The sequence below is a fragment of the Oryza brachyantha genome, chromosome 3 (assembly GCF_000231095.2).
Source record: "Oryza brachyantha chromosome 3, ObraRS2, whole genome shotgun sequence".
In the NCBI taxonomy this organism is placed as follows: Eukaryota; Viridiplantae; Streptophyta; class Magnoliopsida; order Poales; family Poaceae; genus Oryza; species Oryza brachyantha.
Genome location: NC_023165.2, coordinates 12,136,674 through 12,160,312, shown reverse-complemented (window position 1 = coordinate 12,160,312; position 23,639 = coordinate 12,136,674). Strand labels below are relative to the sequence as shown.

The 23,639-nt window shown below is 36.9% G+C and overlaps 1 protein-coding gene and 1 pseudogene across 1 annotated transcript; both read right to left on the bottom strand.

The window, feature by feature from the left end:
- Positions 1-7,253: 7,253 nt before the first annotated feature.
- On the bottom strand, positions 7,254-10,740 carry LOC102710576 (annotated as a pseudogene).
- Positions 10,741-18,548: 7,808 nt separating this feature from the next.
- LOC102710290 (sinapine esterase-like) lies at positions 18,549-22,413 on the bottom strand. Its single transcript, XM_006651346.1, has 5 exons — positions 22,173-22,413; positions 21,840-22,061; positions 19,484-19,635; positions 19,041-19,314; positions 18,549-18,938 (listed from the first exon to the last, which is right to left on the bottom strand). Exons 1-5 carry the CDS (start codon positions 22,411-22,413, stop codon positions 18,715-18,717), a joined length of 1,113 nt encoding a protein of 370 aa, XP_006651409.1. The 3' UTR covers positions 18,549-18,714.
- Positions 22,414-23,639: the final 1,226 nt, after the last annotated feature.

The window sequence follows — 23,639 nt, the reverse complement described above, 5'->3', positions numbered from 1 at the left end:
TGCTTCATTTAATTTCAGGGAAGTCGATCGATTGCTGACATATGTGCATGATTAACCAAATTGTCAAATAATTAGTGTCGACTTGATGGATAAAGTTAAATGGGGGTGATATCGGTTTACATTTAAGATGCAACGTATATATTGTTACGTTCTGTCATCAACGAGAGTTAGACTTAGATCTGCGTTAATTCTTGGTCCTTTTCTCCCGTCCCGGTTTATCTAGACTAGAGTACATCTCTTTGGCGAATCAAATCTACAGTTAATGCAATTTGATTAACTCAAGCTTAGTAGTTAGCTGTTAACACCAAAATTTGGTAAAATTTCTTAGTTTATTCGGTTAAGGACAATCAACCGATGAAAATCTTATCCGGAAGAGTCTGAATCCAAGAAGGAATCGTGAATACAAAGGCATGATGGTTAATCTTATCTATTAATTAAAGTTAGTTTAGAAATTTTATTTTATCTCTAGAGTTAGAGTCCGATCGAGACTTGTTATTTCTTTTTATCTGTTAGAAAATATGTGCCGTATCTAATAGGGATTAGAATTAGAGTCCAAATATAATTTGTTATTTCCTTTTATTCATTAGGAATCATGTGTCGTGTTTGTTATGGACTACTATCCACCCTTGGATATAAATATGTACACTCGGGGTCATTATAAATTATCTATATCTACATAATCAATTACTCTCGGCGCATTGTCACCCTCTTTACCGAGGTTTCATCACCGGTAAAACTTGGCACTGACACGGGTCTGCATCGTCTCGATCTCTGGCGGAGGGGTAGGTCCTACGTTATGTCGGCCAAGGTAATCGTATCAGCTAGATTAGAACTGTCTCGGTTTGGTCCGATCTTCTGATTTGGTTATAAGATTGCTAGTTACGTACCAGTTTCAGCCCAAGGTTGATCTGGTCGACCACTTTGGGTGATTTACATTAATTTGATATTTGCTATTTGACATATTCAATTTGATACCGTCTCGGTTTGGTCCAATCTATTAGATTGGGTTTAAATAGTTTATATCAGAGGGAGTTTCAGCCGATAAGTTATTTGTCATTGTCCAATCGGCTTGATAGCAATCTAGATCTATTTAGTATCTAGGTTGACATTGCTAGACATAGTCTTGAACTGTCTCGGTTTAGTCCGATCTTCTAGCTAGATACTTTATAGATTTTATTCGACCATTAGTTGGTTATAGCCGATGATCTTTGTCAACCTATATTTTTATTATATTATATCAATAGAGTAGCCGATTGCATCACTGTATTATTTCTAAACCAATCGACTTTGCTTATTTAGATCAGTAATTATTTCGTGTTGCATTGGCTTATGAGATTTACATATTAGTTATTTTTTGGCCGATTGTAACACATGATTCATTGTTTATTTAGTTATTATTCAAGTATACTTGTATTGGATTTCAACCGATCCAAGCTTTCAACAACTAATCGTTCAGCCTATCGGCTAAACACTGCTACATCAATATCCGATTAGCTAAATTTTTTGTTACCTATCAGCTCGATAGCCGATTGGCTTGTATTTTTTTTTTCAGTTGCAGGATCAAATTGACTGGTATACCTGTGCATTCGAAGAATTTAGTTTTTTGCACTGTAGCAATCTAAGAAGAGACTCTCAGGACTTCGTGTGTAATACATCATCGGGTCAACTTTTGATGTCAATATTAGGTCATGCCTTTTTTTCTTTAGTTTATTCACAAAATTAGTTAGATAAATTATTTACTCCACGCTTTTAAAAGTACGTTTTTTCCAATATTATGCTTTTAATTTAGTTTTAACCTATTTGTTAAGTTTGTTTCTCAAAATATTTAATTTATTTCTACAACCAAATACAATAATCCATCGAATAACATGTTCCAAATGATGACCGGACGTACGAGAGACGAGTACGTACTTAAACCGATCAGCATCGATCGATCATAATATATACCGCATCGGTTTCATGTTGTAAGATTTTTTAGCATCGTTTAAATTTATTAATCGATATATATATATATATATATATATATATATATATATATATATATATATATAAACAATTGTATATAGCATACAGGTACAACAGGTCGATACATATTGATCTCTGCATGCAATGCATGCAAGAAGTCGTCGGCGGTTGCAGCTAATCGATCACGATCACCAGCTGGCCCAAGTTGCCCGCTGGATTAATTGATTAATTACGTGCACAGAATGCATATATATAGTATTCAGGTCAACCTGTACTTATGGGGTCATATAGTATAGACATGGAAAACTATGGGCCGGTGACCTTGTTTTTGTAGTTTCAATAATTGTGCAAGTACTCATCAACAAGGCCTAGCTAAGAGTAAGTTGAATTGTGAGCTACAATTCATCTCTAGTCAATTTAATAACCAATTAATACAATAGTTATCTATAAAATATTAGTACATGGTTTCACATGTCATATATACACTGTGTTTTGGAAGAATTAGCTATAAATTAGTAGCCCACCTCTATTTTCTTCCCTTTTATCTATTTAAAATATGCTTATAGTTGGCTTATAGCCTGCTATTGTACCTGCTCTAATAGGGATGGAAATAGAGATGGATACGAACAGATAATGCTCGTACTGTATATGTTTCATATTTTTTAGCCGGATATGAATAACTCTGATAAAAAATAAATACAAATTATTTCAAATACTCATGTAGTTTTGGACAAGTGTGTGATCAAAACTTTAAAACTTTGACTATTAATAATTCTTAAAATATTTAGTTTGAAAGCACTAGAATAACACATAGAGATGAATTATAAAGAGCACTTTAATAAAAGTAAGCATCTATTTACTTTATATATATTTTAATAGAAAAAATATAGTCAAAAATAGATTTAGAATATTGTGCCGCTGTCTGAAATGACAAGAATTATTAAATTGGAGAAAGTACAAGAAAGGACCAATAAGATCAGACACGAATATGGAAACAAATATCACTCGAAACGTAAAAACCACTTAAAATACTTATAGTGGTAAAAATATCTGTGCATAATAAGATAGGTACAGATAAATATTTAGAACATGGACTAAATGATGTCACTTGAGTTGAGTTCAACACATATGACATAACCAGTGCAAGTACATGCCTAGTTGATATGGATTAATTTAAATGTATGTCTAATTTGATTACCCATTTTTCATGTTAAATATTATTTATAGTCGTCATAACATAACATATACAGCCAAACTTTAAAACCTTAAATCATGATTAGTTGATATTGTACTTTCTCTAATTACAAACCATACGTACGTCGATTTTACATTTTTTCCAAAAAAAAAACTCTTCTCATATGGTTTAATTTTTAATAAGCCGAGAAATGGATAGGTTAGTAATAAATTATAGTATACATGAAGATTGCATCAATGTCAAATCGACGTTATTTTTAGAATAAAGATAGTAATGATATCGACAACTACTATTCTCCCTATCTTTTTACTCATCTATTTGCCTCGTAATTAGTCTATGCCAAAATAACTCTATTTTTAACATCGTAATGCAATTTTACAAATAGTGAAACAAATATGGAAAATATTGCTCATTAATAGAGATGAAGTATAGGTAGGTAAACAAGACGTATTTAAGCCATAAAACTTCTTGATTTCCATACCAATGCTAGGTAAAAGTATTTTTGGGCAAAGTTTTCTCAAAATTGGTATATTTTCCGGAATAAGAACCTTTTGTCAGAGCAACTCCAACAGATACCCATCCAAACTTGTCATCTCTGTTTTTTTAGCAAATTGTAAAAAACAGTCTTATCCGGCTTACCAAATTTTAGCAATTTGCCATATCCTCGTGTTTGCGTGTATATATGGCAGTCGATGTTTCACTTGCCATCTAGGAGAGTACGACGCTCGCGTCTCGACCCGGAAATTTCAGCCTCTTTTTTCTTGTCGTCGCCATCATCTCCCGTCAGCCCAGGGCTCGTGCCGCCGCCGCCCGACGCCTCCTCGCCGTCGTCGGCCAGCGCCTCCCCGCCGGCGCCGCCTCTCCGCCGTCGCTGCCCGGCATGCCCCCGTCCACGCACGCCGCATGTGCACGGTTGCGCGCCCGCTCGCTAGCCGCTCGCTCGCCGGCCAGCCCCGCCAGCCCTTCTCAGCGTCTCGGCCTCACGCGCCTCGTCGCTGCCGACGCCCGCGGCCACGCGCCTAGCTCTCAGCGCAGCGCCCTGGCCACGCGCGGCGTTGTCATCGTAGTCTTCGACCAGCCATGTCAAGTCGCGTGCAGCAGTAGTCACCCGCCCACGCAGCAGCAGTATAGCATCAAGTCGTTTTTTTGTGCATGTGTGCTCCGTTGGTTTTCCTTCACGTGAACAGCAAAAAGGAGGCAAGCTGCATTGCTACTAGCTGCACCCAGACTGGAGTATCGGTGATGGCACCTCGGGACGCCGCGGGACGGCACGCAGGGAGCGAGATGGTGGCGGGGCGGCGCTGGAGTTGCGTCGCGGGAGAACGCGGATGGCGCGTGGACGGCGACAACGCTGATTCGGAAAGCAGAATGATATCTCGCTCTCGTCTCACATCAACTTCTAACCGTTCTGAAGACGAAATACGTTTTTGGCAAATAAAATATCCCTAACTGTTGGAGATAAAACAAATTTTTCTTTGCCATATTGTTTAGGAACTTGCTAAAACACTAGATTTAGTAAACGAAATTTAGATAACTGTTGGAGTTGCTCTTAGAAGCCATTTTTAGCGTAGTCTCATCTCCTCCCGCTCACTTATCCACATCGATCCTATATATATATCCTGCGTGACTCAGCTACAGTCATATCTATTTATAAGTTGGATCATCAACACATACGATACGATCCAAATTTAGGTTAATTTGTTGATTTGTTAGCCTACTTACATACCCCAAGTTTCTTAATTTCTGTTGCTTTTGAATAAGTATGTAATAGAATTTTTTAAAAACTTTAACCATTACCAACTTTTGAAATATTTAGTTCGATAACGCTACAATAATATATTTGGATGAGCTTTGAAAAGTAAGTACTCCAATAAAAATAAATTTGTTATTATGATGTGTATTTTAAATCATAGTTGAAGATAAGTTTCCAACGCCTTAGTATTATCCAAAACGATTAAAACTATTGAACCGGACAAAGTAATACCCATCTCTCAGACCCAATCCAAAGTATGGACAGTGATAAAACACTAAGTACGTGTTTGGTTGTCTTCATGGAGCTTGGCTCGCATCCCACATGCGGGTGTTTTGGTTTCCTACACGCCTGAGTGCACTCCTGCAAAAACGAAGAAATTGGGCTTCGCTAGGGAGCCTGCAGGTTCCGCTGGTGTAAAGGTAGCGTGGGCGGGTGTGCAGCCGATTCCATTTTTGTTTGCTTCAATTTTTGTCATTATTTTTCACATAGGGTGGATTTTGTTGCAGCTATCCAGTATTTTTTTCTTGGACATTAGATAATACTGTAATGAATTTTGTTGTAATCTAAAGCGCTGTGGATTTGGAATGCTTATACAATGATGTCTTTTTTTTTTTTTACATTTGATATTACAATGGCAACCTCACCCAACTAAAATGGAGGTAATTAACCCAACTCAAAGTCCATATAATCATCCAAACAAAACATCCAGTATTGTCAATAATACCAACGAAATACCAGCTATTTTCTAGGTTTATTTAATATAAGAAACCAAAAAATATATATACCTCAACCAGGATGATCTCTTGAATAAGAGAGACAGCCAGCCTAGACTTATGCGAGAAAAACCAAACATAATCTAGCAAAGAATTCAATGTGTTGGTTGTCTTAAAGGAAAGGAGAGAAAAGGATTCAATTATTTGGGTTAGAAAAATATATGGTTCAAACCATAGTCTAGATGGAGACATGGAAACCTTTTTATAAGACTTCTAAAATTCAAAAAAGAGTCTCACATATTTACTCACTATTAAAAGCAGAGTCATTCTTCCATTTCTCTCCTCTCACGTGCAAACCACCGACTCGAGAAAAATCCCCTTCCTTGCAGCACACAACCATCAACCCCCTCCCCCAAAAAAGAATAAATCAATACTTTGGTTTAAAAAAATTGCTATTTAGCTATATAACCATTTTCAATTATATTAATGTTACTAAGTGTAGAAAAGATGTAAATAGACAACAATCCTAAGTTACAGGAATAACTCATAGTTTATACGAAATAAATTGATCTATGGGAAAGATAAACATTAATATTCCTTGCTTTTGCCTATTTCTCGTTTTTTTTCTTAATTTTAAATCTCACAAACAAAAATGAGTTTATTCTTGAAAACTTTGCATGCATGATTGTTTAATTTCACCTTACCTACGTTATTTACATATTCCACCTTTTCCATATTATAAAATATTTATGTCTTGCCTAATATTATCCATGGATCAATGTACAATGTATATGATTTATATTTGTTTACATTTATTAATATATGTATAAATTTAAGCACGCTTAAAAATCTTACCCTGTGGAACAAATGGAGGGATGTCATTAATAATGTAAGGGCTAAAAGTCTTACACGGTAGAATAGATGGAGTACATCACTTAATTCACTGTGGGATGGATGGAGTACATCCCTTGATTCTTGTAGCAACTGCTAATTAAGCTATGGTGTGGCCGACGACAAGACGCCTTATTATTCACTTAAAAGTTCAGAGTTTGTTTTCTGAAGGGAAGGTTCAGACATTCAGCCTCTATTAACTGGAAGCTGAATCTCGATCTCTGCTTCACATGGAGTACTGCATGCAATTGGTCATATCCAAAATTAGCTCTTCTCTCTTGGTTCATGAATGAAAAATGACATGCACTGTGCATAAATGTACAATATATGGATGGTAGAAACCATGCTTTAATGTTTTTCCAGCGCAATCACTCGGTTTTTTAGGTAATGTGGTTAAATCCCAGCCTTTAGCTTAATAGTTTCTAGCCATAAATAATTACATATAGTAAATTTCAGATAACTACAACTATTTTACCAAAATTATCAGTTTGTTGTAACTTTAGCTAAATATTCAGAATACCACAACAATTGTTTATCAGATAGTTACAGCTTTATCTGTTTAAAAAGTTTTGGACCCATATATCATACACCATACCGGTGTAATTAAGTTGGAACCATATGCCATACACATGAAGCACGCGAAGTTATAGTTTTATGATAATATCATTCGATACTTTTGTCGTTTTGTGAAAAAAAAACAATGTAAAGTTATATCCAAGTGATTGTTTTGGTAAAATAATTGTAGGTTTCTCAAATCTATCCTATAACATAAGCTCAGTTTTCAAGCTGTAGCATCACACATCATGACAGTAGAAAAGCTAAGCCAACAATATTTAGATGAAACAACCAGTCACGTAAAAGTATTAATTAAGAAACGTAGAAACATACACGCATATATATCAAGTTGTTTCAAAGTAAAATTAAACTCACACACACTTTAGACGCCCCAGATGTAGCTGATCAAAGTTGACTGGCTCTAGCATGCATGGAGCATATATATAGTCCTTTATTTTTGGATGGGCCCTGATGGTAGGTAGATCAATCAATTACTGGGCCGATCGAATGGAAGGCAGGCTCAGTATTTGGGCCATGTAACGTGATGGGCCACGAAATTGTAAGCGGCCTCAGTGAGATGCAGCCCATCCCATGAGATGTGTTTGGACGGGTCGCTGCAAAGATTCGATGATGGGCTACCGCAGCCGAAGAGTGAGTTGGAGTTGTATGGCCCACCGTCCCCACAGCATGCCACCAAGACCGTCTCCTTCTTGAACCCTGCAAAATGAATAGAGACCCTCAAGTTATCTAACTTTCCATTTGATTGAGATTTAATTGTTATTATGTATGTATATATCTGATACAACCGGAGATCAAACTCCTATGTCCAAAATGGTGCCTTACCATGTACCACAGGATGACGGGTAATCTCTAAGGCGCCGCTGTAGTAGTCAGCGTAGACTATGGTGAGCGTCAGGTCTCTGGGGATCTGCTCCAACATGTATGTCAGTGCACGGTTGTGCTCCTTAGAGAAGTCGTTGAGCCACTTGATGCACCCAAACTCATCATAATCCTTAGGATTCGTCTTGTTTTGAAATATTGTGAGATATCTCGGGACACACCCTATAGGGAAGAGTCCTGGAACGACTATCGTTTTGGCTCCTAGTTCAATGAGGACCTGTTAATAACGCACCCAAGTACCATAAATGAGAACATAAGATTACATAACAAAGCCAATTTGAATGTAAATGTAAATGTAAGGAAATGAGGGAAGGGTAATATGAAACTATAAAATTAAGATTGAACATAGATAAGACCATAGTGAGCTTACCTTGATGGCATTCTCAATCTTTGCTATCACTTTTGGCACTAATGGTTTGATCTCAGTTGTGAAGCATCGATTCTGGAAGAAGGGGTGATTGTAGTCATTGTATCCAACCTCTCCCATTAGAAACAATGATTTGGACATGATTTCCTTGCGTTCTACACAATGGCAATGATGTAAAAGGTCTATGTGCTATGGGGAATTTCATATTGTAGTCTATATACAAAGGTAAATACAAATCATTGATCATGTATGAGGGCACTTGATTTAATTTGGAAATTATTATTGCTGGGGCACTAAACTTTTATATCAACAGGGCAAAAGTTGATAACACAACAATATGCATGCGCAATTTTCACGAAGTTTCAAATCTCAATTCAATCTCAGTACATTGAGAAATAGAAAGAGGACATGAATAAGGCATGCTTAATTTGATTTGGAATGACTTCATTTCTGCTTTGTGAATATGTCCTTTTTCGTGATTACATAGAAAACACACACACTAATTCACGCACCGACAAGTATGTTATCTTTAATACAAGCACAAGGAACATAATTCCTAGAATAAATTAACGAATTAATCCTATTAAATTTCTATTAAAATCATGTGCCCGCGTGTATATTGGAAGGCAACAATGTTTGAACCTAGCTTGGTGCGTGGAGTGTGGGCAACAGTATTTGAACCTAGCTTGGTGCATGGAGTGTGGTGTATAGGACTGGTAATGGGTCAAGGCCCTTGTGTTTTTTTCATAACCCTATTTAGTCCTTAAAGTTTTTTTTTGACAAAACTCTGTAAAATTTTATTTTCAACCAATTCTAAACCTAACCCTTAAATTTTATATATAAAAAAGGTTAGATCTATTGCCACCCCTAGTAGTGCATAATATTTTTTTTATTGTTTAAGCGTTTTAGTTACCTCACTATTTAGGTATGGACGAGTCTACGTGTCATTTCACAGGTTGTAAAATGATTTTTCCCTCTTATTGGTTGAGGTTGTCCGCGTATGTTTTCATGTAGAATATACCAATATAAAGTTTGTTTAATTAGAGGACTTTCACGTGAAATATTGCATGAAGTGTGTTTGTGGTATAATTTAGCTAATATATTTTCATTTGAGTAGGCTAGATTATTTATATGTCTTGTTTTCAGTTTGTTGAGTGGTTTGCTCGATAGATCAACTAGTTTGTGGTGCTGGATTTTGATATTGATGTCCTGGAAAGTCAAGATGTGCATGCATTGGGTGGCTGGAGTATTTGATTTGGCTTGGGAATATACATCTGCTATATTTTTATGTTTAGGCTGTTAAAGTTAATTTGGGACCCAACAAATTATCAGTCTACTACTTTTTTTTCTATTTTCTGCTATTATTTATCATAGCCAATAATTTTAGGTGTTCTTCGGTTGACTCGAGGTGTAGTTTATCTTTACCGTTTTGCGCTAAACAACGGTCATTTTCTCTACGAAAGAGGGAAATTCTTTGTTGCTTTGCTCGGAAAGCTTCCGTTCGTCGTCACGAAAATGCGGCGTTTATTAGTTGACTTGAATTTGATATACGAACTGCTGTTAGCTCCTATTTCGACATATAATAAAATGGCTTTATGTCAGTTCATTTTCTAATTAAGCCAGCTTAATTAATTTTGTATTATACCTTCATCCGTAGAGACGAAAGTGTGGAGCAAGACCTTGAACCACTCCAGCTGCACGTCCAGCGAGTATGGCGGTATGATGGTGAGGTCCAGCCCCATCTCGTTGAAGAACTCCTGCCCCAGCGCCGTCGAGGCGGACACGGCGAAGTTCGCCCCTCGCCGGAAGTCCTCCGCCGTCCTCCCGCGGAGGAACGCCGTCAAGTACGGCAGCCTCAGCTCCTCCGCTGCATGCGTGAGAAGAGAAACGAAGAGATCAGCTATAGTACTACGGATATATGCATTGCCGGCGGCGTGTGTGTTATCCTATATATACCTAGGAAGTCGACGATGAGCCTGCCGTCGCAGAAGCGGCCGGTGGGGCGGCGGAAGAAGGTCTCGCCGTAGGGGAGCCTGGCGGCGGTAGAGCTGGGGACGAAGGAGACGAGGTTCCCTGTGTCGGTGATGGAGTCGCCGAAGCTGAACAAGTGCGTGAAGCCGCTGCCGCCGCCGCCGCCGGGCGCCGGGTGAGCGGAGTCTGCGGCGGCGCTCGTGCAAAGGAGAAGAAAGAGAATCATCGTCATCATAGTCGGCGATGAGAGGAAACTGGAGGCCATCGATCGATATATATCTATCTAACGAGCTAGCTAGCTAATTGTCTCTTCGGTTCTACCTCATACATGAACACATCAGATATATTCATGCAACTCAAACAATGGTCAAGAGAAAACTATAGAACGGTATCCCGTCGTCTGCCTCCGCCCACCCATCTCCGCACTCACATGCTGTTTGGACGGAATATCGTCCTGTAGCCATCCTCAATGGTCAAATATACTCTCTCGATCTGTTTTTTTTTATTTGAAGTTGTGATTAGCTTTTGAATCTATCTTTAGCTGTTTATCTTATTCTAAGTTTTTTAACAAATATATAAAATTATGAGTTATTCTTAAAGTTACTCTATTTACATTTTTTAATAAAACAAATGGTTAACCCCCAAACGGTCAAATAAGAAAAACGGAGTAAATATATTTAGGGTTTCATTTATCGCGAAGGAGGTCAAAACCAGTCCTGGGTGGAACAATGACAACAATTCAAAACTCAAAAATTCAAAAAAAAAATCACGGTTTTCAACGTCTGATTATCACACAGTTTGCTGCGTTTATCGTGACGATTTTGTAGACGATGATAATCACCGCTTCGATCACGATACTCGCGCGGTTTGGTGTGATTATCGTGCGATTTTGAATACAATGATAATCATGGTTTCAATCATAATAATCACGCGGGTTTTCACAATTATCTTGTGGTTTGGTACGATTATCGCAATGATTTTCAATTCCTCTGCATTGGGCCATTTCGGCCCCTAGAAACAGTGTGATTTTAAAATTTTTCTGACCTTTTAAGCTTTTTTTAATTGATTCATGTCTTGTTTTTTAAAATTTTCTTCACCACTAAGTTTAGGATGAACATAATTATCACCATGATTTTTTTTAATTTTTCTACTTAATTGTTTAATTTTTTTTGAATTAGAGCGATATTTACGAAATTGTATTACCAAAAACGCTACCATGGCAATACGTAGATAACATTGGTTTGTGAACCCTGAGTATATTACGGAGAGCCAACTAACCGGTGTCGATTAATCACACTCAGACACAGTAGTCAATCAACATTATCGTAGTGAACGGAAAAGAAGATGGCACGAAGGCATTGCCACTTAAGAAAGAGAGAGAGATTGTAATATTTGTTTTGTCACCAACTACTTTTACGTGTTCTTGGTCTAGCTTAGCTAGCTAGTGTAGTGATGTTTGCTCAACATCGAGACGACGACCCAACAATGGCAAGCTAGCTAGCAAGACACGTACGTACCTGTAAACGCAAAAAAAAAAAAAAAGAGAGAGAGAGAACAAAAAAAGGCAATCGAATTGTATAGCTCAAATCCTTGCAACGGTGCACGTTATTGCTGATTAGCTAGTGTGTTAGCGATTGGACGAGAGCTGAATTTTTCCAAGTGATCAGAATCTCATCGATCGATCGATCGTCAGAGAGAAATTTGTGTTACGCGAAGTGTTACGACGTTGATCGATCGATCTGCGAGTCGTCTCGGCAGTTAACGGTGATGACGACGCTCTCTGTCGTAACCCGATCCTTTTTGGCGAGGGAAAAGATAATCTCGTTTTGAATACTGACGTTGGTGTGGTGGCTACCAACCAAACCTAGGAAACAAGATCCTCTTACGTAAAGTGACTCAGGGGATGATATATGGGCCCGGGGCCAACATATCAGCGGCAACGTCTCTCACACTTTATGCTAGAATAACGTGTCCCAAACCAAAGTCTAGGAACCACAAGCGATACCATACTATCCGCAACACACTTTTAATGATTTCTGCAGTGCAAATGAAACATTTTTTTTGGAGATTTTTTTAAAAGTGACTATATAATTTTAATAAAATAATCTATGTTTTGTGTATCATTTTAAAAAATCTAGAACAAATACTTAAAAATCTTTTTAAAAAGCACAAAATAAATGACATGATATAATATTTTGATATGAAGAATTTATTAAGCTATATAAATTAAATTTAAAGTTGATTTAATATATTTTTAGACCTCGACTTATGGAGCAGCTCGTGAGTCGCGCTAGACCATGTATATACATTTTGCACTCATCCCTCTTCTATAGTTGCAGCACTCAACTGCGCTAGATTAACCTCTGAAAAGAGCATTACATGAGTTATGGGTACTTGATCGTATCCACCGGAAGTTCAAATTCTAGTGCCCTAAAATATCATACACATGCATCTACATTTTCACGATTTAACATATGAGATGGAGCATTTAAGAAATTATCGGTGGTCAGAATTTAGAATTTTATCAAATCCTATCCTAAATGATATTTTTTAACCGGCATGAAGTATATCATTAAATTCATATTTGAATATGCTTTTATATGATATTGATTTTGTAGCCATCGATAATATATCCCTACTCCTTTAGAAATGGGTATTGGTGGTGGGGTGGGCTATGGATTACCACGTACCATCACACCACCGACTCTCTTCATTTTTAGAATAGTAAAAATGATAGTTAATTTAGACACATACTAACTATCCAACCTGTACTTGACGATTCCTAAGTTTGTTTTCGTTGGACCGTTTACTGTTTTATGGTGTGCTACACACAAGCTTGTAGTAACGGCTGCATGCATATCTCACAGCACCATATAATGCAGAGTTTGGGATTTTTATTCTGTCCTCTAATAAATCCAAACAAATCGCATCCTGATAGTGTTTTTTATGTGATTTTTAATAGCTATTTAATGATATAAATAATAAAATTAACTATTATAAAGTTGAAATCTAGTTTAGTAATGTGAGATGATAACTTTTTTATATAAAAACTTTTTAAAAAACATATCCTTTAATATTTCGAGAAACACGCACGCAAAAGTAGTGAAAATATAAGAAATGTCTGGACAAAAGAACACTACTGCTGCAGTAAACTTTCATCCATGCTTGGTGAATATTTCCATCAACGTTATCTCCAGAAGATGACATGCTGCCTTCAAATGGTGCTGTTCCTGCTGTTGCAGGCAATGCTCAAAATCGAATCTAATAGGTGCTCCTGAAAATTACATGCATAGGAGAAAAAAAATATTTGCTTTCTCAAAAACCACATCATTACGACTAATTCATATAGCCCAACACATAGCACTTGCTCCAACCAAAGTAAAATTCTTCAGCCTTTTTAAACACTTAGCAACCATATTCAAGTATTACATACTAATAGGTGCCCCATTGTTTGGTTTTATGTGAAAAGAGGCATATTTACAAACTATAAATAACCTTTGAGTAAAATTTTATACGAGTGTAGTGATCTAAAAGGCAGGACAGAAAATAAATTATGATGAAAAGTTAAGATTAACTATAAATTTAAGCTTGAGATATTTAAATTTTGGCTTATAAGCACAACACAAAACTAAAAGACGCTATGTAAACTTTGCAAAATGACAAGAAAAAAAAGATGTATTTCATACTTCGTACATTCACTATAGTCAACAGAGTAAATTGAACTTATCCCTTAATGATGTGATCATGTTGCAGCACGTAATCGCCATTTGGAATGTTGATTACTGGAATATCGTCCTTGTCCGTAATTTCTGAAAGAGTCAATTAACAATGCTGTACGGAAGGGCAGATAGGACAGGGTATGCGATGTACGACAGCCGTTAACTTTTTTTATATATGTTTGAATATTCATTTTATTTAAAAGTTTATATAATTATTAATTATATTTATATCATTTCGTTTATTGTAAATATACTTTTATGCATATATATAGCTTTATATATGTTTAAAAATATGAATAAATCGAATGGTTAAATATATGTCAAAAGGACAATGTTATTAAATATTTAGAGACGGATGTATTATATCGTTTTCATACCAGATATTATTGTACTGTCATCAACTTTTTCTTTCGCCACATATTCTTTCCAGGTTAGCATATTATAGGCCCTGTTTAGTTCTTAAGAAATTTTCTTAAAAACATCACATCAAATTTTTATATACCTAAATAAAGCATTAAATATGCACGAACATTAAAACTAATTACATAGTTATTGGAAAAATCGTTTGAAGAATCTTTTGAGCCTAATTAAAACATGATTAGCCATAAGTGCTACAGTAACCAACATGTGCTAATGACGAAATAATTAGACTTAAAAAAGACTCGTCTCGCGATTTCCAGGTGGAATCTGAAATTTGTTTCTCCATTTATGTCCGAAAACCCTTTCCGACGTCCGATCAAATATTCGATATAACCTTTTTGCCAACTAAAGAAGGCAACCAGTCAGATCTCTGTCGCCAAATGTTGAGTCGACGATCGATGACACAACAACTTATGGCCTAACTTCGCTTCTCCTCATAAAATATAAGTTAAAATTTAAATTTCTACTCTTAAATTTATTGATTTTAAATACTTTGCATCATAGTTTATTTTATATCATTTGTTTTTAGATTGAGAAAACATGCCTATAAAAATCATATTCATACATTATATTTTATTTATAAATATGCTATTTTGTTTTTTTTCTCTCAAAAAGCCAAATAATAACCGCTCCATCTACCCGAAAACGTAAAATAAAAGAAATGTAAGGGTTAAGTATGTAACGTACGCAAGAGCCGTGCAGTCGTGCACGTTATATATTGGTGATTAGCTAGCTATATTAGTTATTGGACGAGTGCCGAACTGAATCGATTGATATATCGTCGTCAGAGACTGAATCAGAAGTAGAACATTTTTTTAGATAAAGGAAGGTTTTATTGAATTAGAAGTAGAATTGTGTTGCGATAACAGGGTACGACGACGTTGATCGATCAGAGAAGCCAAACCGGCGGCCTGCTGTGCCCCTGATCATCCAGGGGTAGACAAACAGTTCGAAGCTTTTGACTTGGATCACCTCGTATTAAGCTTAGCTTGAATCAGCTTGAACTTGTAGTCTTAATGAGTCAAGTCAAGCTAGTGTTTTAGCTCGTAAGTACTAAAGATCACTATATTTTTATATATTTAGAACTCTTATTAACTAGTGTTTAGTTGTATAATTGCATTTGAACAATTATATTTAATGAGTAATTTGTTAGTTAGCGTCTATTCTTATATTTATACATAATAAATTTATACATTATAGAGATAATTTAAATTAGGCTCGTCTTATTAAGGAGCATAACCACCCAGCTCATGAGCTAAGCCGAGCTAGGCTTTTAACTCATTAAAGTTAACAAGCCGAGTCAGGCTAAGTTGTTAAGATAACGAGCCGAGCTAGCCTATTATCCACCCCAAGCTCATCATCCATTGATTTCAAAACTATGGTCCGTGAACCAACCTTTTATGTTTGTGTCAGTTTGAGCGACAGTACTAGAGCGTCATCTAGGCCCAAACGATGGTGCGATCTTAGAGCATCCCCAACCGTTCATCTAAATTTGATCAGCCATATTTTCATTTGGATAATCATCTAAAACACTTTCATCTTTCATATCTCTTTGTACTTCAGCAGATCATCTATATATGGCATCCTCTATATTTATTTGGAGGATTGGAGAGAAAATATCTCTCTCTCCTAATATGGATAACATCCAAAAATAGATAATGTGATAGATGTTCTGTTGGAGCTTAATTTTTACTTTTCATCCTCTATTTCTCGAACAGAGGATGGGATGGATGAGCTATTGGGGATGCTCTTAGAGTCCATTCCGTTTGGAGAATCTTTACGGGAATTTTTAGAGAAGGTGTAAACTGTTTTACGTGAAAGTCCAGTAAAATTTATGTGTTCAGACATAGCTCTTTGTAGAATTTTAAGTATGGTTAAGGTTTATTTATGAAAGAAACAGAGCTAAGGGTGGTAAAACCCTGAGTATAAGGAAGGCAACCAACCTGCCCAAAGGGCAAAGGCAAACATACTTGGTCGTAGTATGTGAATTGTGGATGTGAGGCAATTCGTCGTAGTCGATGCTTATATATGCTCATCAAAGTGAGACTTTCTGTTGCCTGGGATAAATCAGATCAGATCAGTTCTGGGGGAAGTTTCGCCCCCGATTGACCTCACTTTCGTAAAGGGATGAGTGCCGTTTAATATTTTATTTGAAACCTTGGTAATATATGTTTATCAATTCATGTATTTAAACCTGATATATAACATATTTATCGATTTATTTATTTTAACATGATATATATAACACACAGAGTTATTGTAATGCTATCTCTTAAATCTAAAGTAACGAATGACTCACAATTATTTTATGGTATGTACAAAGTCCGAAACGGAGGCTTCGATTGCTTGGGCTCTATTAGTGAAGTCTGAAAAGACCAAGCCGATGGATGATATAGCTTTGCAGTTTTGCATCTATGGTGTGCATCAGTGCAAGGCAGAAGTCATTCAATCTAAAGCACACATGCACTTCTGTAGAAGCAGCTACTGGTGCCTGCTGCCTGCTGGGGTAGCAGTTCTTTACATCACTGTTCACTATTTCACTTGATTCTTAGCTACTAAGCTATGGATTGGCCGAGCACAAGACTCTGCCTTTTATCACCTCAAAACGTAGTTCAGACTTTGGTTCCTGAAAGAAAGGTTCAGACATTCAGGCTCGGTTAGAACTAGGAGGCTGTCTCTGCTCCACATGGATACTTCAGTACCGGAATTAACCAAGCCACGATGAGAGCGCGCTAACAAGGATGCTTGATGCTACTGCCTCAGTTTCTTAATGCAAGATGTTTGACTTTTTTTTAACGTTTGATCATTCGTCTTATTTAAAAATTTAGTACAAATTTAAAAAATAATAACTCGTTCTTAAAGTTCTTTTGCTAATAAAGTAAGTCACAAGCAAAATAAATGATATTTCCAAATTTTTTTAAATAAGATAAATGGTTAAACATTATAAGAAAAAAAAATTAAACATCTTACATTATAAAACGGAGGGAGCACTATTTAGCTTGTCCAAAGTGATATGACTAAATTCAGAAAGGAGAGAGGAAATATAGGAAAGGTGATAAATAACAAGAAAAAGGTAAGGTGAAAAATCATATGTATGCATGTGGTGCAGATCAAAATGGACACTCGACTGTTTCTTTATGTACCACAGTTTCCAGGTGTTCAAATGTGCTGTAATCAGAAAGCCAGCCAATTTCAGGCGCATCCTGCAACATGCTTGTTTTGTCATTGCAAATGCCAAATCATAACCCCAACTGTTTGCAGCAAACAAAAAGACAAAGATCCCAATGAGCCTCATGCATGTAATTAACCTCCTATTTGTGCCACAGTGACCACACTGATCACATGCACTCTTCCATGCAGTTTGTCCACTCCAATTAGCAAATATCTATCAATCAGTATATGCAGGTAGCCCATCTAGTTCGTTGATTTATGAATGGAAGACACCAAGCAAGAACTAACTAATCAAAGAAAAGGTTCAATGCCTCCCTTCTTCCGTGACCACCACCATCTCACATGCATTGCCAATCCATCAAAATTATTCAGGTTGGTGGCGATCAATCGAGAGGATATGCATCCATCCATCGATTCATCCAACACCAACTATTGGGGTCACCCGCTACCTTTGCATCAAGTCAGTCAGACAGAGAAATTCATGTGCACATGCATGCCTGCTCAGTTTCTATCTCTCGTACAGATCGATATCACCGGCCACTCAAAAGTCTGAAAGAAATTAACCTAGAAGCTATAGGCTATATCTGTTGGTGTGGTACCATATAGCCCCCATATTTTCGCTTATACTTATACTTAAAATGCGAAATTTAAATTTTAAATCTTAATTTAAAGTTGATTATGGGGTTTTTCATTGTAATTTATTTTTCAACATTTATTTTTAGATTGCTAAGAACACGTAAATAAAATTTATACCTTTAAAATAATTTTAATCGTCAAAATTGTGTTGTTTATGTTCAATTTCAGCGAGACTATGATGATGTACGTACTCTGAAACATCACATATCGTGAGAGTGGAAAAGCTTAGCAAACAATGTTTGGATGAAACAATCAGCCAACGTATATTGAATTAACAACAAACTTACACCGAATATACTTCGTCAAAATTACGGTATTTCAAAGTACAATTAGACACATACACACATAATATTAATTAGACACCCCATATGTACTAGATGAGAAAAAAAAAACTTTCACTGGCATGGAGCATATATAGTCCTTTATTTGGATAGGCTTGATGACTTGATGGTAGCACATCAATTGCTGGGCACTATGCAAGGCTCAGAGTTTGGGCCATGTAACATGTGATGGGCCACAAAATTGTAAGCTGCCTCGGTGAGATGGAGCCCATCCCACGAGATGTGGGCCGATGGGCCGCTGCAAAGATTCGACGATGGGCCGCCGCAGCCAAACAGTGAGTTGGAGTTATACGGCCCACCATCCCCGCAGCATGCCACCAAAACCGTCTCCTTCTTGAATCCTGCAAATGAACAAATTATGATTGACATTTGAATTTTGATTTAATTCTTGCCGTTCGTATGAGGCTGCAGGTCAACTCCCAAGTCTAAAATTAACGGCTTACCATGTATGGTGGGGCGATGGGTGATCTCCAAGGTAGTATCGTAGTAGTCGCCGTAGACTACGGTGACCGTCGGGTCACGGGGGATTTGCTCTAACATGTGTTTGAGCGCACGGTTGTGTTCCTTGGAGAAGTCGTTGAGCCAATTTATGCACCCAAACGCATCGTAATATTTAGGATTTGTCTTGTTTTGAAACATCGTGAGATATCTCGGGACACACCCTATAGGAAAATTTCCTGGAACCACTATCGTTTTAGCTCCTAGGTCAATCAGGACCTGTTAATAGCACACCCAAATACAATCAAATAAAAACATATGATTACATATGGATTATGAACTATTAAGACAATAGTATGCCATCAAATCTAAACATAAGAAAACTAGGGAAGGGTAATAAGAAACTATAAAATTAAGATTGAACTTAGATGAGACCATAGGAGCTTACCTTGATGGCATTCTCAATCTTTGCTATCACTTTTGGCACCAATGGCTTGATCTCAGTGGTGAAGGATCGGTTCTGGAAGAAGGGATGATTGTAGTCATTGCCTCCAACCTCTCCCATTAGAAACAATGATTTGGACATGATTTCCTTGCGTTCTACATGAAGGTAATGATGTATAAAGTCTAAATGCTATAGGGAATTTAACGGTGTAATATATATACAATGCTAAATATAAACCATTGATCCTTATGTGGTTATTTAATTATTTTAGAATTTATTATTACTGGGGGGCACTGAACTTGTATATAAACATGGAAACATTGATAACATTGTGCAATTTGCATGAAGTTTCAAATCCCAATACAATTAGTACCCAAAGAAATAGAAAGTGGACATGAATAATTCGTGCTTTGTTTTGTAATGGCTTCATTTCTGCTTTACGAGTATATTATTTTTTATTACATAGAAAACATATATACGCACTAATCCACGCACTAATCCACACGCTAACAAGTATATTCTCTTTAATACAAGCACAAGAAACAAAACCCCAAGTATAAATTAATTAACCCCACTAACACTACTCTAGAAACCATTTTTATAGGTAGTCAAAACATATTTTTACATGCGGGAGTAGAAGCCGAAGGCAATAGATCATAGAGCATCTTCGTAGGCCATGAGCTGCCTATGAAGATGTATTCCATACAAGGATTTAAAGATTAAAAAAAGGAGGTTATGCTAATATGTTGGAATTATGGAAAACATGAAAACAATTATTACTTCCAAAAAAATTATTCCATATAGTGATATAAAGATTAAAAACATGAAGAGGTTATACTAACACGTCGGAATTAGAAAAAACATGAAAATAATTGTTACTCCTAAGAAACATTCTTTCTATACACCAAAATAAAGACTAAAAATTTGAAGAGGTTGTATTAACATATCGGAATTATAAAAAAACATGAAAATAATTGTTTGTCCGTAAAAACACTCATTCCATACACCCAAAAAAATGATTAAGAAATTAGACATTGCTCTGTAATTTACAAAAAAATACAAACCATATAGGGTTTCTCTCTCTCTGTACTGTATCTAGATATATCCATTGAGTTGGATGTACACTTATGGAGCATAAAATGCAACATAAATAAATATATTAAGTGAGACTACAACAATAAAGAGGATTTACACCACAAAAATATGTATATGGCTTGGAATTGACTAATACAAAACCAGGGACATTTCCAAAAAAAAAAAAAACTCGTTTCATTTTTCACCTGTGAAAATAAAACCTTAGCTGCATAAAAATATCAATAACATAGGAGACAGAGGTAGTGCCCCAACCTTAGAGAGGAGTGTGGTGGCGTACATCGTGCGTAATATTTGTTGTTGTTTAAGATTTTTAAATTACCTTACTATATATTTAAGTATATATGGACGAGTCTACGTGCCATTCCAGGTTGTAAAGTGGCTTTCCCCTCCTATTGGTTGATCGGTTATCACTATGTTTTCCACGTGGTATACGGAGATAACAGAAATTTGTTTAAATTAGAGGATTTTCACGTGTAATTTTGCACAAAGTAGTTGAATAATTTGATTTATAACTGTTAGCTCCTATTTTACATACTCAACTATATTTTGTATAAGCTTCATGAGTCACGAACCAAAAACATATTAAATCGTTTCCAAATTTTGATTTATATGGCTTAATAAATTCTTTGAATCAAAATCTTATAGCATACATTTTTTTTCATTTTTTATTAGCATTTGTTATAGATTTTAAAAACGGTACAAAACATTAATTATTTATTTATATTGTATAGTCACTTTTAAAAATCTCAAATAAATACTTAAAAAATTTTGCATTCTATAAGAATTTGATATGAAGAATTTATTGGGGCATATAAATCAAAATTTGAAGGTGATTTGATATGTTTTTGGATCGTGTCTCATAGAGAATGACTCACGTGAACACTTTTATCACCATCAACTTTTCACCTCTGTTTATGTTTATAAGCCAAAATTTGTATTTTTAGACTTGGATTTAAAGTTAATATTTGGGTTATATCATCATATTTTATTTACTGATTGATTTTAGATCACTAAGAACATGGAACATGTATATAAAAGTTAATTAATTTTAACATCCTTAAGAAGTATCTCTCGACAAAAAAAAATTACATTCAAAATTTTCATACCATGAGATACAGAACAGAGTAACTGGAGTTACCAAATTTTTACACTAGAATAGAAAATATGACGCTTTCTCAGCTATGGTAAAATTGTTCTTAAAAGTTTATTCACAGATATGGGTTAATTCGTCCGTTCATTTGATAATCCAGCCTTTGTGTATTACCTTTATCTGTGGAGCCGAGAGTTTGGAGCAATCCCTTGAACCAGTCCAGCTGCACGTCCAGCGAGAATGGCGGTATGATGGTGAGGTCCAGCCCCATCTCCTTGAAGAAGTCCTGGCTCAGCGCCGTCGCTCCGGCCACGGCGAAGTTGGCCCCCTGCCGGAAGTCCTCCGCCGTCTTCCCGCGGAGGAACGGCGTCAAGTACGGCAGCCTCAGCGCCTCCGCTGCATGCATGCATGGCCGCCGTGCGCACGTGCATGAGATGATGAGAACGAAGATATCAGCTAGTACTATGGAATGCATTGCCGGCGGCGTGTGTGTTATCCTATATATACCTAGGAAGTCGACGATGAGCCTGCCGTCGCAGAAGCGGCCGGTGGGGCGGCCGAAGAAGGTCTCGCCGTAGGGGGGACTGGCGGCGGGAGAGCTGGGGACGAAGGAGACGAGGTTGCCAGCGTCGGTGATGGAGTCGCCGAAGCTGAACAAGCGCGTGAAGCCGCCTGTCGCCGGGTCACCGGAGGAGTCCGCTGCGGCTGCGGAGCTCGTGCAAATGAGAAGAAAGAGAAGCAGCAGCATCGGCGGCGGCGAGGGGAAAAATCTAGAAACCATCGATCGATCAAGATCTCTCTAGCTAACGAGCTAGCTATAGCTAGTTATCTCTTCGGTTCTACCTCATTCATGAACAAATCAGATATATTTATGCAGCTCAAACAATGGTCAGAAATATATATATTAATTGCAGAGCTAGCCAGCGAGTAATCGTCATTTAGGATGTTGATTTAGTGGCATATGTATCTGTGCATAATTAATCACACACTGTACGTAGTCAATTACTAATAAATAATAATGTCGTACTGAAAGGCAAAAAAGAAATATGCATGGCACGAGAGCATTGACATCTAAGAGATAGCTAGAGAGAGGAACTGCACGTAATACCGTGTGTGTTTTTGTCACCAAGATCAAGTCGACGACCCGATCGATCGACAAGCTAGCTAGCTAGCTATCAACCGTGCACGTTATTGCTGATTAGCTAGCTAGCAGTTAATTAGTGGTTGGACGAGAGCTGAATTTTGTCAACTGATCAGAATCTCTGATCGTCAGGGATTACATAAACAATTGTGTTACGAGAATTGTCGAGAAACGGTCGCGACGTTGATCGATCGATCTGCGACTCTGCGAGTCGTCTCGATCGGCGATTAATTAATTAATTAGTGGCCGCCGGTTAATTGAAGGTTTTCAGTGCGGCTAATCCATTTTCAAACCGCATGTGTAGTGTCCTAAAAAGGCTAAAATGATATATTTCAAACTAATTTTGCATGTGTAGCATGTAGGATTGTAGGGTGTACGACTTTAATTGCTTTCTCGGTTTCAAGGTTTACGTCCTTCCCTCTGTCCATCTCCCTTACCATTTTTCATTGATGAAACCAGATTTACCCATCCGATTAACCACCGGAAGAAGTAGTACTGTACCTAATTAATTAAGATGTACGTACTGTTGATGAGGTGGTACGTAGTAAAGTTATGGTTGTGTGGCTGGACACTCTGAGAATTCAAGTCCTATTGCCCACGAATATATCGCGCACACGTGAATACATTCACTAAATTTAGTGAGATCAGATATTTGTCGGTGATTGTCAGTGCTATAGGTATAGCCGGGATACTCTATATACATACACTTGTTATCATTAGAAATACCCCATACCTATTATTATATAAAATGAGTTGTCCAAATACAGATAAACTTATATAAAAGAAAGAAAGGTTGTCATGTGTAACAAAGGACTCTACAGTCCAACTCAGGG

Excerpts from the sequence above, each read along its gene's own strand:
- LOC102710290 (XM_006651346.1), bottom strand. The coding sequence starts at position 22,413 with ATGCTGCTGCTTCTCTTTCTTCTCATTTGCACGAGCTCCGCAGCCGCA. Across the intron at positions 22,062-22,172 it reads GCTCATCGTCGACTTCCTAG|CGGAGGCGCTGAGGCTGCCG; the intron begins GTATATATAGGA and ends GCATGCATGCAG. Across the intron at positions 19,315-19,483 it reads AGATTGAGAATGCCATCAAG|GTCCTGATTGACCTAGGAGC; the intron begins GTAAGCTCCTAT and ends TGCTATTAACAG.